General features: G+C 40.9%; 1 protein-coding gene across 2 annotated transcripts in view; it reads right to left on the reverse strand.

Moving 5' to 3' along the window:
- rasgef1b (RasGEF domain family member 1B) overlaps nucleotides 1-17599 on the reverse strand; it is an 85154-nt gene that overhangs the window by 21275 nt on the left and 46280 nt on the right. For both annotated transcript variants that reach the window (XM_033024059.1, XM_033024067.1), the window contains exons 6-8: nucleotides 14500-14574; nucleotides 1809-1904; nucleotides 1551-1653 (exon numbers count right to left, since the gene is read on the reverse strand). In XM_033024059.1, the coding sequence (XP_032879950.1) occupies nucleotides 1551-1653; nucleotides 1809-1904; nucleotides 14500-14574 (274 nt within the window). The remainder of the gene's footprint in view (nucleotides 1-1550; nucleotides 1654-1808; nucleotides 1905-14499; nucleotides 14575-17599) is intronic.

Consider the following 17599-nt stretch of genomic DNA (forward strand, 5'->3'; position numbering starts at 1 on the left):
TATAAATATTACTGTGATTTATCAAAAGTTATAAACAAAGTTATGCTTGAAGTTAGGTTGTATCAGCAATAACCTTTTGTCAACAGATGCCTGGCTTTCCATTTACATTTGCAGATTATTAGAATGAAACAAAAAGTGCTGTGTTTGTGCACATTCTGCAAAGTCTTTTATGGTGTTGCCCTTAGTACTGGTCTGCGATATTCTACAAACCTTGACTGTCCCTTTTAAAACTATGGCTTGCATACACCCCAAGTGGAAATACTAGAAACTAGCTTGTGGGCAAATTGTTAACATTCAGGCTTCAGTTTGAAAGAACATGTAATAAAATGTTTGGTTTCTTTATATTTAGGCAAGCACAGCAGTAGCACAATTAAAAAGTCAAAAATCATAAAAATCCCATGCTGAAATTCAGCAGAGCTACTTAAAATGTGAAATGATGAAACAAGAGACGGCCATGTGGTTCTTTAGATGCTCTACAATTAATATGTCAGCCCAATGGCTTTTAATTGCCTTGTAAACAAAGTTTTCATTGTGTTTCCCTGCTACGCACAAGTCAGATATAAAATCCCCAAGATATTTATTTACCCTTGACATTAATTGGCCTGGTACTCCCATCAGTCCCAGAAGTTCAGGAACCTTCATGTTCTGCAACATTGCAGTTGCAATCATCATTGTAGCTCTAATCAGATATATTTTTATTCACCTTTTCATGGGTATTAAAAAGAGTAAATTGTTTCGGCTCATGGTTTGATTTATGCAAAATCTATTTTGCAGTGGAAATTAATTAATTTTATTTTCACTGGCTTGAGCCTTGTTCATTTGACAACTAAATAGTCAAATATAAAAATCCCATGCTGACATTCGACAATTAAATTGAATAAACCAACCCTTCTACAAGCTTTTATTTTCAGTGCTTTGAAGCGGAGACTGAGTCTGCACTCAATCATGTTTCCAATTAAAATAATCAGTTCATTGAACCTGCCTTCATATCAGAGTCATCTGCAGTCTCAATCAAGCCTGCCACTCGTCTCTTGAATTGTTTCCAATGCACCAATATAATTTTGAGGGTAAGGTTTAACAATCTCCAAATGTTGTTCCGTTTGTGGCTGAACCAATGATCTATAAAATGTTAGTATCATTTGTTTTGACTGATATTCAAATGCCCTTGAGACACAGACTCGCACATAATTATCTTTGTTAATAACATCAGATGAATGTAGTTCAAAAGACACAAACTGCAAAGGGGTATTTTGTTCAGAGTCGCCTATGTCAATATGACAATTTAAATTGAATAAGGTTACACTGTACATCTTTCTTTAAAAAGTTGTATTTTTTATCATTTATCTTCTGAATATTAAACTCCAAATCGATAGTTTATCTGTATCAAGGAACTGATAAACCTTGTCCGGGGGCCAATACTGATGTGATTAAAGTATAAGTATAATATAGACATGTTTTACAAACCATGCTGTTTGGATTTAATGAAGATCTCCTAACTTGATTGATCTGCCCTGTGTTTCATTAAATCCCATTTTATGAGCGATACTCACAAATAATTGCCATCAAGGAATTGAAGTTGCCGATGTTAAAGCACTCGCGAGCAACGTCTATGAAATATTCTATTATCCGTGCCCTGTGCTTCTTCTTCACAGGCTGTGAATGACAGATGAGAAAATTAGACTTTGGATGGAAACAGCATCTTTCACTAAAAGGAACTGACAGGTGAAATGTATAATAATGAGGAGCAATTATTGTGACAGGCATAAAGAAAGGGCTCCAATGTCAGACCCTGCTAGCTTGTGACTCACCATGCAGATCTCTGTTGCTACCAGATAGCTCAGTCTGTTAAACCACTCCACATAGGCTTCCAGGTTGCTTGTTTTCTTCAGATCATTAATGCAGGACTGAAAGATAAAAAGTAAACTGAAACAGCACTGAAACAGGCCCATCAGCCCAATTTGCCCATTTCGATTAAGATGCCCCATCTACACTAATCCCACCTGCCCATGTTTGGCCCAGATCCCTCGATCCATGTACCTATCCAAATGTATTTTAAATGTTGTTACAGTAACTGCCTCAACTACTCCTATTGCAGTTCATTCTATGTACCCACCATTCTGTGTGAAACAGTTGCCCCTCAGATACTAAATTATTTCCCTTTCACCTTAAACCTATGTCCCCTGGTTCTTGATTTCCCCACTCTGGGTAAAAGAATCTGCTCATTTACCTTTATTTCCCTCTCATGTTCTTGTACACCTTTATAAGATAACCCCTCATCCTCCTGTGTTTCAAGGAATAAAGACCTAGCCTGCCCAATCTTTCCCTATAGTTCATGCCCTCAAGTGCTGTCCTCCTAAATCTTCTCTGCACTCTGTCCAGCTTAACAACATCCTTCCTATTGTAGGGTAACCAAAACTGAACACAATATTCCAATACGGCCTCGCCAATGTCATGTACAACTGTAATATAACATCACAACTTCTATACTCAATACCGTGACTGATGAAGGCCAATGTACCGAAAACATTCCTGACCACCCTATCTACCTGTGATGCCTCTTTCAAGGAACTATGTACCTGCACTCCTAGATTCCTCTGCTCTACAACACTCCCTAGAGCCCTACCGTTCACTGCAACGTTCTTGCCATGGTTTGACTTCCCAAAATGCACCACCTAACATTTATCTGCATTAAATTTGATTAACCATCCCTCTGCCCACTTGCCCAACTGATCAAGATCCTGCTGGAATTTTTGATAACCACCTTCGCTATGTATGATACCACCCACTTTAGACTCATCCGCAAACATATCAATTATGCCTTTTACATTCTCACAAACAGCACAGATCCCTGAAGCACACCACCAGTCATAGGGCCCCAGTCTGAAAAACAACCTTCCTCACCACCCTCTGTTTCTTTTCACCCTCTGCTTCCTTCCTTTCTTCCTCCATTGGCCAGTTCTCCCTGGATCCCATGCAATCTAACCTTCCAGAGCAGACTCCCATGCAGAACCTTATCAAATGTCTTTCTGAAGTCGTGGCATGGAGAAAAAAAAGACATCTAAATATTATCACATTTCTAGAATAAGTTGGATTCAAAAAACAGATTAAAAAAACTTTCAAATAGAACAGCACATAAATGTGTTACAAAGCTGGGAATTCAACGGTGGGCATTGGTCTTTTCATGTTCACATCACATGATTGTCTGAGGTACATTTCACTGTAATGTCTGTTCATTTTCAATTATCAGCATACAGAAGGCAAGTGTGCATAGAAATCTGCACTCACGTGTGCATGCTTTTTCATGGCTGGGTACCATTTAGTTCCCATTTTCTTCAAATAACATCATTCAATCTACAAGTAATTTCCTTGTTTGCCATACATCAATCAGTTAGTCAAACCTAGGTTTTGTACCCAGAGTAAAACCAGGGGGTCAAACGTTGCAATGATGGCAGAGAGACATGTGTTTTCCCTTAGGACACTAATGCTTTGCCCTAAACCCGTCAGACATTTTCCTGTGCTCACTGTTCTCCACAAGTATCTCCGTACATTGCATTTCAGAGAAAGACTAAAATCATTGGTCATTTGATGTGCCCCTCCCTCACAGGGATTAGTGGCACAGGGTGTAGGGAGAGGAGTATTAGTTGGGGACTTCAATCATGACAGTGCATCGCATGTTGGGTCGATTGACCTAAAGGAGGTCACAATGCACCCCCCCCCCCCCTCCATTTGCTTTCATCTTTCATTTAAATTATTATCTTTTATGCAATATCTCAATTGTCATACAGATTGATTTTTAAGATTTGATACTTCCCAGTGCTCAGTGTTGCAATTATGTCACAACTGGCAGCTGTATAAGCAGCTGCAGACAAAAACAATACATACATAGACAATAGGTGCAGAAGTAGGCCATTCGGCCCCTCGAGCCAGCACCGCCATTCAATGTGATCATTGCTGATCATCCACAATCTGTACCCCGTTTCTGTCTTCTCCCCATATCCCTTGATTCCGCTAGCCCTAAGAGCACTATCTAACTCTCTTTTGAATGCATTCAACTGCCTTTTGAGGCAGAAAATTCCAAATTCACAACTCTCTGTGTGAAAAAGTTTTTCCTCATCTCAGTTCTAAATGGCCTACCCCTTATTCTTAAACTGTGGCCTCTGGTTCTAGACTCCAACATCGGGAACAGGTTTCCTGCATCTAGCATGTCCAATAATTTTATATGTTTCTATAAGATCCCCTCTCTTCCTTCAAAATTCCAGTGAATACAAGCCCTGTTGCTTCATTCTTTCATCATATGGCAGCCCTGCCATCCCAGGAATTAACCTTGTGAACCTACGTTGCACTCCCTCAATAGCAAGAATGTCCTTCCTCAAATTAGGAGACCAAATCTGCACACAATACTCGAGGTATGGTCTCACCAGAGCCCTGTACAACTACAGAAGGACCTCTTTGCTCCTATACTCAACTCTTCTCGTTAAGAAGGCCAACATGCTATTAGCTTTCTTCACTCACTGCCTGTTGTACCTGTTTGCTTACTTTCAGTGACTGATGTACTAGGACATCCAGGTCTCATTGTATTTCCCCTTTTCCTAATCTGACACCATTCAGAAAATAATCTGCCTTCCCGTTCGTAGATTGTTTATTGCATGTGAACCAATCATAGTAGAATAGCATCACTAACCCCACCTTACTGTGTGATTCATACTAACACCCACTTCCTATACTGGTCAGTGGTCCTCTTGGAAACGGTAATAATGAACTACCAACTAACGACCTGCTGTACCATTATAATATGGGTACTGATTAAAGATGATCTTGAACTTCAGATTGTGGAAATTACTTATTTACACCGTTCTTGCCACCAAAGTGGATAACCTCACATATATCCACATTATGCTGCATATGCCATGCATATGCCCATTCACCCAACCTGTCCAAGTCACCCTGCATCCTCAGAGCATCCTCTTCACAGTTCACACTGCCACCCAGCTTTGTGTCATCTGCAAATTTGCTAATATTACTTTTAATTCCTTTTTCTTAATCATTAATGTATATTGTAAATAGCTGCAGTCCCAGCACCAAGCCTTGCTAATCACTGCCCCACTAGTCACTGCCTGCCATTCTGAAAGGGACACGTTAATCCCTACTCTTTGTCTGCCAAACAATTTTCTATCCATGTCAATACCCTACCTCCAATATCATGTGCTCTAATTTTGCCCACTAATCTCCTGTGGGACCTTATCAAAGGCTTTCTGAAAGTCCAGATACACTACACTACATCCACTGGCTCGCACTTGTCTATTTTACTTTTTACATCCTCAAAAAATTCCAGAAGATTTATCAAGCATGATTTCCCCTTCGTAAATCCATGCTGACTTGGACCGATCCTGTTACTGCTATCCAATATTACATCTTTGATAATCGACTCCAGCATCTTCGCCACCACTGATGTCAGAATAACTGGTCTATAATTTGCTCCTTTATCTTTCCCTCCATTCTTGAAAAGTGGGATAACATTAGCTATCCTCGAATCCACAGGAACTGATCCAGAATCTATAGAACATTGGAAAATGATCACCAATGCATCCATGATTTATAGAGCCACCTCCTTGAGTACCCTGGGGATTTATCAGCCTTCAGTCCCATCAGTCCACCCAACACCATTTCCTGACAAATGTGAATTTCCTTCAGTTCCTCCATCACCCCAGGTCTTCTGTCCCCTGGTACATCTGGGAAATTGTTTACCAAAGTACCTGTTCAACTCGTCTGCCATTTCCTTGTTCCCCATAATAAATTCACTTGTTTCTGCCTTCAATGGACCAAGATTTGTCTTAATTATTTTTTTCCTCTTCACATACTTAAAGAAGCTATTACTATCCTCCTTTATATTCTTGGCTTGCTTACCTTCAGGGGTGGAAGATTGCAACCTTCACGTGGTCCACCCTGTTTCGACTAATGCAATCAACTCGACGTGCACAAACGGAAGATCAAATAGAACAAGTTGTCCTACAACTTTAGGCTGTGCACGCCACACGAAAGAAGAAGAAGCTTACTTTCATACTTCATCTTTTCTCCCCGTATTGCCTTTTTAGTTATCTTATGTTGATCTTTAAAAGTTTCCCAATCCTCTGGCTTCCCGCTCATCTTTGCTATGATATACGTCTTCTCTTTTATTTTTATATTGTCCTTGACTTCCCTTGTCAGCCACGGTCGCCTTACTTCCCTTAGAATCTTTATTCTATGCAATGCAGGAAAATATTTTGTACATAGTTTGGCATTAAACAGTTCTAAAGATTTTTTTACTTTGTTTTCCATCAATTTCCTGACTTTTACGACAGGCACCCTTTTTGTTCCCAGCACAACGCATAACTCCCGATTAGTGCCCCCCTAATAAAAGGGTGAACACCACTTCCCGTACAGCAAAGAATCTGATAATATTTTCTGACTGTTCGTGCCATTATGTCTATAAAAATATGATAACTTTGTTTTGGTAATTATCCATAAAACTGGTCTAAAAAAAGTTGAAATTTGCAGAGTTGAACAAATGCAGATCAAATTAATATTTATTCAAATTTTATGGATTTCCTTCAAAATGGATGATTATGGATGATCTTCAAAATTTCAGGTATTCAAAGCAGTGAGTAGCTTTAATGTTCTGTTGGCAAGATACCTGTTGACATAACGTTACGGGATCTTATGTTGTACAACAATCGAGCATTGTTCTCAAAAGCAACATTAACACTGCGATTAAAAATCAAAAGAGCATAAACTGAATCAAAAATCTAAAGAATTTGAGGGAACACCAGAGAAAAGAACGCTGTCACTGTAACAACAGCCGGACTTGAAAAACAAATTAATTAAACAGACAACTGATCTTGGTTACCCTGCAATAGGAAGGATGTATGAAAAGCATGTTGAATCAGCACAGCCAAAACCCGACAAGAAGAGAACCAAAGTTCAGGAAGCTCAATTGTGCCAAAAGCAGCATGTGGGCAAAGAACATTTTCTCAAATTTCATTCATAAGGCCAGGCTTTGAGAAACCTTCAAACTTTCAATGAAATGAATACTCCACACTGCAAGTCTCATCAGGTGAATCCATTATCTCTTGTCTTGCTTGGGTGTTGACCGGTGGCTCCTACAAACCAATCGCAGATATCGATTACATTAAAGTGTTATTGACAGTTCCCCAACCCAATTACAAAGCACACCATTACAATGTTTCTACAGGAGCTGCTGGAAAGAAGTAAGTTGACCCAAGTAATGCAACATTCTCCTGGGTAGTATAAACAATTCAAACAAGGCTTCACACTTCAGCCAATCATCAAACAGTAACACAAACACCTTACAACATTATTAAAAGTATTTACAACCCGTCTGCAGCTAGCCAATCCTGCTAATGCATCTGTAACACCTTTGGGTTTCTCTGCAAAGTACTCATACATTTTAACAATAGAGAGGACATCTGGTCCTCATCTTATCTGATATTTCAATCTAGGACCTAGACTTCCTGGCACCGACTTGCAGGTTTCAGCTTTACACAGAAATTGACCAAACAGGCCCTGCAGATGCAAAAGATCCTTAATTTTATATATCTCTATTTTGGCCAATATTAACACTAGTCATCACTGACCAGCCACGTCAATAGCCAACATAAAAATGTGGGAATAGGTTGAAAATAAAGTATTCGTTAGCGAGTCCTTCACTTCCAGATTCTCCACAGGCTTTTCACTTTTGATAAGACACTGCATATGTGTGTGATTGAATACATCACCCTTTTCTGAATAAGATTAGCTTTAACAATACTGGAGAAACTGGAAGTCATCCAGAATAATTGATTAGCACCAAATTTACCATTCTGTACTATTCCCTCTAGTTACCATATTACCAGGTGTGTACACTTCTACAAAAGGCAATGCAATAAACTCACTGCAATTCCCATAGCTGTAACCGCTACATTTAGGAAGACAAGTATATCAAAATGCAATCGTCTGCATGTTCCCATTTATAATAATAGGTGCTGAAGTAGGCCATTCGGCCCTTCGAGCCAGCACAGCCATTCAATGTGATCATGGCTGATCATCCACAATCATTACCTCGTTCCTGCCTTCTCCCCATATTGTGTGACACTGCTATCTTTAAAAGCCTAGCTCTCTCTTGAAAATATCCGGTGGAGGCAGAGAATTCCACAGACTCACAACTCTCTGTGTGAAAATGTAGTTCCTCATCTCCATTCTAAATGCCTTCCCCTTATTCTTAAACTGTGGCCCCTGGTTCTTGACTCCCCCAACATCGGGAACATGTTTCCTGCCTCTAGCATGTCCAAACCCTTAATAATCTTATATGTTTCGATAAGATCCCTCTCATCCTAAATTCCAGAGTATACAAGCCCAGCCGCTCCATTCGCTCAGCATACGACAGGCCCGCCATCCCTGGAATTAACCTTGTAAACCTACGCTGCACTGCCTCAATAGCAAGAATGTCCTTCCTCAAATTAGGGGACCAAAACCCTCTGGTAAATCCATGCTGACTCAGACCGATCCTGCTACTGCTATCCAAATGTGCCGCTATTTCACCTTTTATGATTTACTCCAGCATCTTTAAAAATAAATTGGATAGTTATATGGACGGGAAAGGAATGGAGGGTTATGGTCTGAGCGCAGGTATATGGGACTAGGGGGACAATACGTGTTCGGCACGGACTAGAAGGGTCGAGATGGCCTGTTTCCGTGCTGTAATTGTTATATGGTTATATGGTTATCTTCCCCACCACCGATGTCAGGCTAATTGGTCTATAATTATGTTTTCTCTCTCCTGCCTTTCTTAAAAAATGGGATAACATTAGCCACCCTCCAATCCACAGGAACTGATCCTGAATCTATAGAACATTGGAAAATGATCACCAATGCGTCCACGATTTCTAGAGCCGCTTCCTTAAGTACCCTGGGTTGCAGACCATCAGGCCCTGGGGATTTATCAGCCTTCAGTCACATCAGTCTACCCAACACCATTTCCTGCCTAATGTGGATTTCCTTCAATTCCTCCGTCACCCCACATCATCAGGGAGATTGTTTGTATCCTCCTTGGTGAAGACGGATCCAAAGTACCTGTTCAACTCATCTGCCATTTCCTTGTTCCCCATAATAAATTCACCTTTTTCAGTCTTCAAGGGTCCAACTTTGGTCTTAACTAATTTTTTCATCTTCACATACCTAAAGAAGCTTTTACTATCCTGCTTTATATTCTTGGCTAGCTTACCTTCGTACCTCATCTTTTCTCCCCGTATTGCCTTTTTAGTTATCTTCTGTTGCTCTTTAAACATTACCCAATCCTCTGCCTTCCCGCTCATCTTTGCTATGTTGTCATTCTGTTCTGAAAACTAGACAAGTGAGAGTGGGGATCACAATTTCTCAGAGGGGTACAATGTCTACATAGGTATCTCAACTAAAATTGGTTGGGGAGGAATATAAAGGAGCTAATAGTGTTGTCAATGAGGTGGTGTTGCTGTTTGGTGATGTTGTGAGGAACTGTTCATACAAATTCAGCAAGGGAAGGTTTTAGATAAGAGAAAAGTACCCAAGGCATATAAAGGATTGTGAGAGGCTGTTCGGGGGCAAGACAGACAGAAAATGCCACCTTGCCAGTGAAATCCACGTCTTGGTCACAACTCAAAATAAAATAAATACACAGCTATACTTTTAATGGCCAAAAGATCGAGAAGATTTCTAATTCTGCGATATTAGTTATCATTACGGTTCCTGTCGAGGAAATGAAGTTGATGAGACTGGAGCATGAACCAGCGCAAGAGCATCAAGGGGATGGAGATCATGAAATCATAAGGTTTTGATTAACTAAGGAAAAGAACAGGGAACAATGCAAGGCAAAAATGCTTAATTGGCAATGGACCAATTTCAGTGGGTTGAAAATGAATTGGACTGTTAGACTGCTATCAATATTTGGCAGAAGATACAATAATTGAACAATGGGTAGTTTATAAGGAGGAGCAGGTTTAAGTAAAGTTTAAATTGATTCCCATGAAAGCAAAGTAACAGGTCAACCAAAGCATGGTCTTGACTCGAAACTCCACCCATTCCTGTAGATTAAAACTTACCATATTATGATCACTACCTACTAATGACTCCTTTACCTCGAGTTCCCTTATCAAATCTGGTTCATTACACAACACTAAATCCAGAATTGCTTTCTCCCTGGTAGGCTCCAGTACATGCTGCTCTAAAAATTCATCACGGTGGCACTCCACAAACTCCCTTTCTTGGGGTCCAGTACCAACCTGATTTTCCCAGTCGACGTGCATGTTGAAATCTCCCATAACAACTTTTTTTAGTTGTTTAATTTTAGTTTAGAGATACAGGCCCTTAGTTTTAGTTTAGAGATACAGTACAGTGTTTACAGCGCAAGCGACCCGGGTTCGATCCCTACTATGGGTGCTGTCTGTACGGAGTTTGTATGTTCTCCCTGTGACTGTATGGGTTTTCTCCGAGATCTCCAGTTTCCTCCAACATTCCAAAAACTAGAGGTTTGTAGGTTAATTGGCTCGGTAAATGTAAAAATTGTCCCTAGTGGGTGTAGGATAGTGTTAATATGCGGGGATCGCTGGTGGGCGCGGACTCGGTGGTCTGAAGGGCCTGTTTCTGCACTGTATCTGTAAACAAAACTAAACAGACCTTGACCATGTGGGTTGATTGCCCTATTTATCGTGAGGTGTAGATGGAGTCGATAGGGGTGAGCCTAATTTGCCGGATCAGCTAGGCTGCATCCACAATTCTCTGCAGCTAATTGAAGTCTTGGGCAGAGCAGTTGTCAAAGCAAGTTGTGACGCATCATGAAACGATGCATACAACGATGACAAATAATAGATGTTAGATTGTCAATGTGCCAATCAGCACAGATGTTGAAGGATCACAGAGGAGATGAATAGGACACATTAAGGATTCTGAAAGGATGAAGTAGTTTGGCTGTCAATTTAGGTTTTATTTGAGCATGTAAAGAAAAGCAAATTGGACCATGATTGGGAAGTACAAAACAATGAGATCTCTGCCTACAGATGGAAAGAATTAAAAAAAGATGTAAATGAGAAATTTGAATTTTTTCTCTCCGTTCTCAAGATAAATTGTAAGGTGAGGTTGTTGAGTAACCAGAAATGCTAAAATGTGGTAGGGATATGTGGGAGGCTGATTGTACGAAAAAGCAGGCAAGTCGCTAGAGACAAACATAATGCATCATATATGGCTGTGGGAACAAGGCGAAATCATGGAAGAACTGACAGTCGCCGGCAGTCGCCTTAAAATAGCCTAAGTGGGACAGGCGCTCAAGGCAGCAACTCTACCGCTGTGCCACCGTGCCACCTTATTGTGTTCTTCTCGAACAAAACTCTGGATGAGATGAATAATAAGCAGAACATAAAGTGCTGGAGGAACTCAGCGGGTCAGGGAGCATCCCTGGAGAGTTGTGAATTTGTGGAATTCCCTGCTACAGAGGGCAGTGGAGGCCAAATCACTGGATGGATTTAAGAGAGCGTTAGATAGTGCTCTAGGGGCTAATGGAATCAAGGAATATGGGGAGAAGGCAGACACGGGTTATTGATTGGGGACGATCAGCCATGATCACAATGAATGGCGGTGTTGGTTCGAAGGGCCGAATGGCCTCCTCCTGCACCTATTTTCTATGTACAAAGCAAACAGGGCTGCTGCTACTAGACAAGCACTATTAGCACAATGAGACAAATTAACTATTTTTGCTGTAATAGTTCTGTATTTCTGTGACTCTAAATGTTTAGGAAATAAATAATAGATATGTATGTTTTTTTTCTTTTTCACTTTAATTTATTGCTGAAGCCTTGATTCATGGTACGATGTAGCTCCCAAAGTGGGCGTCTTGTCAAATAAGCCATTTCTATTATTTGAGCTTCCAGAAAATGTAAAATATACCGTAACGACCAACTAGTAAGAATTGGTTCATTAAATCTTTCCTGATGCTTAGTATTTAACAGGAACTATTAATCCAGATCTCCCACTATGCTCATTCACAAATCCTTATTCACATTCACAAGTTATAGGAATAGAATTAGGCCATTCAGCCCACCGAGCCTACTCCGCCATTCAATCATGGCTGATCTCTGCCTTCTAATCCCATTTTCCTGCCTTCTCCGCATAACCCTTGACACCCATTCTAATCAAGAATTTGTCTATCTCTGCCTTAATAATATCCACTGATGGCCTCCTCAGTCCTCTGTGACAATGAGTTCCCACAAATTAACTACCCTCTGCCTAAAGAAGTTCCTCCCACCTCCCTTCTAAAAGAGCGCTCGTTAATTCTGAGGCTATGGCCTCTGGTCCTAGACTCTCCCACCAGTGAAAACATCCTTTCCATATCCACTCTGTCTATGCCTTTCATTATTCTTTAAATACATTTTAATATCATTTAAATATTGTCCAAATTTTTCTGTCTTTACCTTATTCAGAAACAAAATATAACAGTTTCCTTTTTTGTGGAATAAATCATGATATATTCAAAGTATTCAAAGGTTTTTATTAGTCACATTCACATACACCGAGGTGTAATGAAGTGAAATGCTTTTTGCCATTTTGCAGCACACAAAAAAAGAATACAGACATAACACCAATGAGAGACTTAAACACAAAGAACATCCCCCCCACATAGGCTCCCACCATGAAGGAAGGCACAAAGTCCAGTCCCCAACCCCAGTTCACCCATAGTCGGGCCTATTGAGGCCTCCACAGTTGCCTCTACGGAGGCCCGATGTTCCTGGCCGTTCTCGCCGGGTGGTGGTGCTCCGGCGTCGGGAGAGTCCTCACAGCGGCATGGGAACCCTGGAACGGCCGCCTCCGTACTGAAGGCCACGGCTTCCGAAGCCGACAAGGCCGCGCCGGATGGAGCTCCACAGCTGGCGATCTCGTCGCGAGATCCCAGGCTCACGGTGTAAAGTTCGGCGCCGCCGCCCGCTCCACAGTCCCGCAGCTCCGCGATGTTGTTCCCGGCGGTCTCAGCTCACCGGAGCTCCAGCGCGGCGACCCAGGCAAGGCATCGCCCGCTCCACGATAGCGCTCCAGCGCTGTGCCGCCGCCGAAGCCGAGGTTCTGGGCGGACCGCGACAGGAAACGCCGCTCCAGGCCCGCTGGTAGGCCGCGAGGACGGGTCGAAGCTGCAGCCCGGAGAAAAGCTGCCTCTCCGACCAGGTAGGGACCAGGTAGGGACCCTGAAAGGCAGTTTCCCCCTCCCCCCCCCCCCCCCCACCCCACCCCCCACACAAAAAAGTCTAGACCTCCAAACTTTAACTAACTAAAAGTAAAAATAAAACGGTGAAAAGACAGACAACTGCTGGCATGCATACATGGGGAATTCCAGTAATATAGTTTATATAACAGGAATAGGCTGGCTGAATACAATTTAAACATTGTTTTTAAGTAGTTGACCTTCTCAACAAAGCTCATCACTTATGAAAAATGATGAACCACACTCCTGACCTCAGAGACAATCAGACTGTTGTAACAACAAATGCTTATTCTGGGAAGATTTACGTGTTTATCAACTCCTCTTTTGAAGTTAACAAGATCTAAAGTTTGTCTGGCAAGGGCTAGCTTCCTGAAATATTAATATATGTGAATTGAGGCACTGCAGGAATGCTAAACTTAATGGGCCTGTCTCACTTTGGCGATTTTTCAGCGGACTGCCGGCGACTGTCAAGTTGATGGCAGTCGCCCGAAAAGCCGGCAACTGGAACGGCGACTGTCAGATTGGAACACAAACACACACACATTGCAAAGACGAGGGCCAGGGCAAGCAGGGGGAGCGCGGTCTGAAATTCACATGGTGCAAAGCCAAGGTGATGCAGACACACACCGCGATGAACAGGAAGGTTGGCGCTGTAATTAAGACGGCTAGCAGTGTACGGTAATATCTTTAAAAGGGGGGCGGGGGGTGAAGGAGTGGGGACAACTTTTAAGAAGCCAGACAACTTTTAATAAGCCAGAGATACACAGCTGTGAAGTTCGACAGACATTTAACATTACCGGTTGGTTATCCTTGGTTCTGAAAACTTCTGCTTACGTTTTTTTCCCCCAATGAGCCAATGAAAATGACCGGCCAGCAAAGACAATTAACTAAAACTACCTACAAACACATGACGACTGCACCTACGACTACAGGATTATCGATTATCTCCATGGCGACCAATTTTTGGTTGCAGAAACATTTTCAACATGTTGAAAAATGTGCGGCGACCATACTGAGGCCGCGACTAGTTCATAGAATGCGGGAACTCCTCGTAACCATGAAAGAGATTCACCAGAGACTACCAACCAACATGTGGCGACCATCTGGCGAGCGCAGAATCTCCTGCACTCACCTAAAAAGTCGCCCAAGTGGGACAGGCCCATTAAAGAAGCAATAAGAATAGATGCTGTATTTTGGGTGATGAATATTGAGAATGATATTGATTAGTGACTGGAGACAAAGTATACCTTGTTGTTGTCCAAAAGATCTTTGTGTGCAAATGTCTGGACAAATTCTTCAGGTCCGATATGACTGAGTCGTTCCTGTAGATATAAGAGAAAAAGAGTCAAACATAATTGAGTTTATTTTAGTTTATTATTGTCACGTGTATTGCGGTACACTGAAAAGCTTTTGCTGTGTGCTATCCAGTCAAAGAAGACTACACATTAATATACATAATTAATGAACCATGAAATTATTCTCATTTTGAGGATTAACTTTTTCTTAAATTTAGGTCAAAATAAAATTGTGTATAATTATCTGTGAGCAAGCGTCTGCTTTCTTGGGTCAAACATAAAAATGTCCGATCTTTGATATAGTTAGGTTTAATAAATACATAATTCTATATGAACCTATAAAATACTTAAGATAATAAACATTTATTGCAACCTTCACAAAATATATGACATAAACCTGTCCAAGTCTATACTTTGTGTTTCTTCCATATACATTAAATCAGTCGTATCCCAACTGAATGTTTCTCTTAATGGAAAGGGAAACATCCCCATATAATAAGAAAGGTAACTTTGTTCATCATCCCAGGATTACAAATACTGAAATTCAGCTCCTAATGAGTCATTAAAGTTTTAACCATGCTTAATCTTAAATTCATTGTTCTAATATGCATTTCATCACCATCTGTTTTAATGTGGTATTGCCAGTATCATCATGTCCTCAATTCAGTATATTTAGCTCACTAGTATTGAACTGCACTTAATATTGTATTTCTGTGAGATATTCATGTGACATTCATTTCATTTTCACAACCTTTTGATACCACGATTGACAGATCTACATCCATCATGCATAAGTATGCAGTTGAAACTATTTTCATTTAAAATATTGCACGTTTGAATAAACAGAATTTCTAACTGTTCTGAAGGGTTTAAAAAAAAAATCATGCACCTGTTAACTAAAATTGTAAGAGTGCGCCTGATTTGCAGAGGTTAAGAACTAAGTAAAAGTTTCCAAACAAAATAATAATTTTGAAAGGTAACATATTATTGATACCACTGTAAACTCGGAAAACATCCAAACCGAGCACACAAAAAACGTATAAACAGTATTGATGTGTTCTTTAAGGAAAGACTTCTATGTTAGAACCAGAAAAAAAAATCTGCTCTTCAAATTATTACAGGTTTGAATTTTAAGTGCATCTGTGAAGAACAAAGGATTGAAAACAGTTCTTCAGGAATACACTGAAGTGGCATAGAGTGATACAGTGTGGAATAAGGCCATTCAGCCTAATTTCCCCACAACAACCAACATGTCCCAGCTACACTAGTCCCACCTGCCTGCGCTTGGTCCATATCCCTCCAAACCTGTCCTATCCATGTACCTGTCTAACTGTTTCTTAAATATTGGGATGGTTCCTGCCTCAACTACCTCCTCTAGCAGCTTGTTCCATACATCCACCACCCTTTGTGTGAAAGGTTTATCCCTCCGATTCCTATTACATCTTTTCTCCTTCACCTTAAACCTATGTCCACTGGTCCTCGATTCATCTACTGTGGGCAAAAGACTGTGTGCATCTAATGTATGCAAATGTTGTCCCTGAAATGTATGCTCATTTTACTGGAATTAATATTGAAACGTAAACACCTGATGTCGGCACAGCTGATGACACTGATTAGAGTTGACTATTGAGTTCAGGGGTAATTAAGAAAAGACAACAAATGTTGGCAATGCCAGTGATATCAATATTCTCTGAACCAACAGATTCCCTCTCTACAGATTGATGCACCAAGGTGATACAGCAGAAAGCTAAAAAACGTTCATAATTATTGTTTGTGTGAAGTGACTGTTAATGTTTGAAAATATTTATTTTTAATTTATACCCAATATTTCTTTATAGTGTCTTGGAGTGAATCCAAGCACATTTGCTTCAATCCCATCTCAATCTTTGGCAGCATGACTTTATAAAAAAATTAACAGCTCAACTATAATCTCAGGCAATGAGGAAAATGTGCCACAGAGTACCAGGTAAATATGTTATCAACCTTAAAGCTGCCTGGAGAAACGTGTGTAAATTTAATTTGAGAAGTTTATTAGATGTGGGATTGTTGATGTTGTTGAACATCATCTTCAGGAGACGGCAGTGGCTGGTTATGATTTCACCTGGGTTAAAATGACAGCACGGTGGCGCAGCGGTAGAGTTGCTGCCTTACAATGCCAGAGACCTGGGTTCGATCCTGGGTGATGTCTGTGTGGAGTTTGTAGGTTCTCCACCTGACCTGCGTGGGCTTTCTCCGGGTGCTCCGATTTCCTCCCACACTCCCAAGGCGTGCAGGTGTGTAGGCTAATTGGCTTGGTAAAATTATAAATTGTCCCTAGTGTGTGTAGGAGAGTGCTAATGTGCAGGGATTACTGGTCAGCGTGGACTCGGTGGGCTGAAGAGCCTGTTTCTGTGCTGTATCTCTAAACAAAACATATGAACGAAATAGCATTGCCCAATCTATTCTTTACACTCTCTCTGCATAATACCTTGTTTCTAGTCAATATATGTGCCAATATCCAAACCAAAACTTGGCTTTGTACAGAAAGCATTGAGGGGGATGTATCTCCAGTAAGCAAAGAATCATTTTAGAATTGACAAATGTATCTGACAATGCACCAGGACACTCCTGATTTGTTCGACTCATTTATTATAATGGATCACCAGATTACAACAGTCCACACAATTTTCAACAGGTTTGGAAGCACTACATTCTTCTGGTTCAAAAGCTTTACATTTTATGCCTTGAGCGCATAGATCTTTACCACATTCTGGAGGAGTGTTACATGGTCGGAGGTGTTGCCTTTCAGATGAGACATGAAATCAATTGTTTGACTATTTAACATGATAAAAATGATCCCATGACATAATGCTGGGCCTGCAGATTTCTCCTGAAATGCAGGCAATATTCACCTCCCATGCAATGCAAGGGTTAAAATTTGACCAGCATCTGGGTGATGATCTAGTATAGGAAATGCAAGGATATCAGTTTTGGAATGGACATGGGTGGTGAGTCGCAAGAGTTCCTTGCTCCAAAAGTGTATTCCACAGCTCACTCAGAAGCCAATTTAACT

This window comes from Amblyraja radiata, chromosome 1 (genome assembly GCF_010909765.2).
Source record: "Amblyraja radiata isolate CabotCenter1 chromosome 1, sAmbRad1.1.pri, whole genome shotgun sequence".
Lineage (NCBI taxonomy): Eukaryota > Metazoa > Chordata > Chondrichthyes > Rajiformes > Rajidae > Amblyraja > Amblyraja radiata.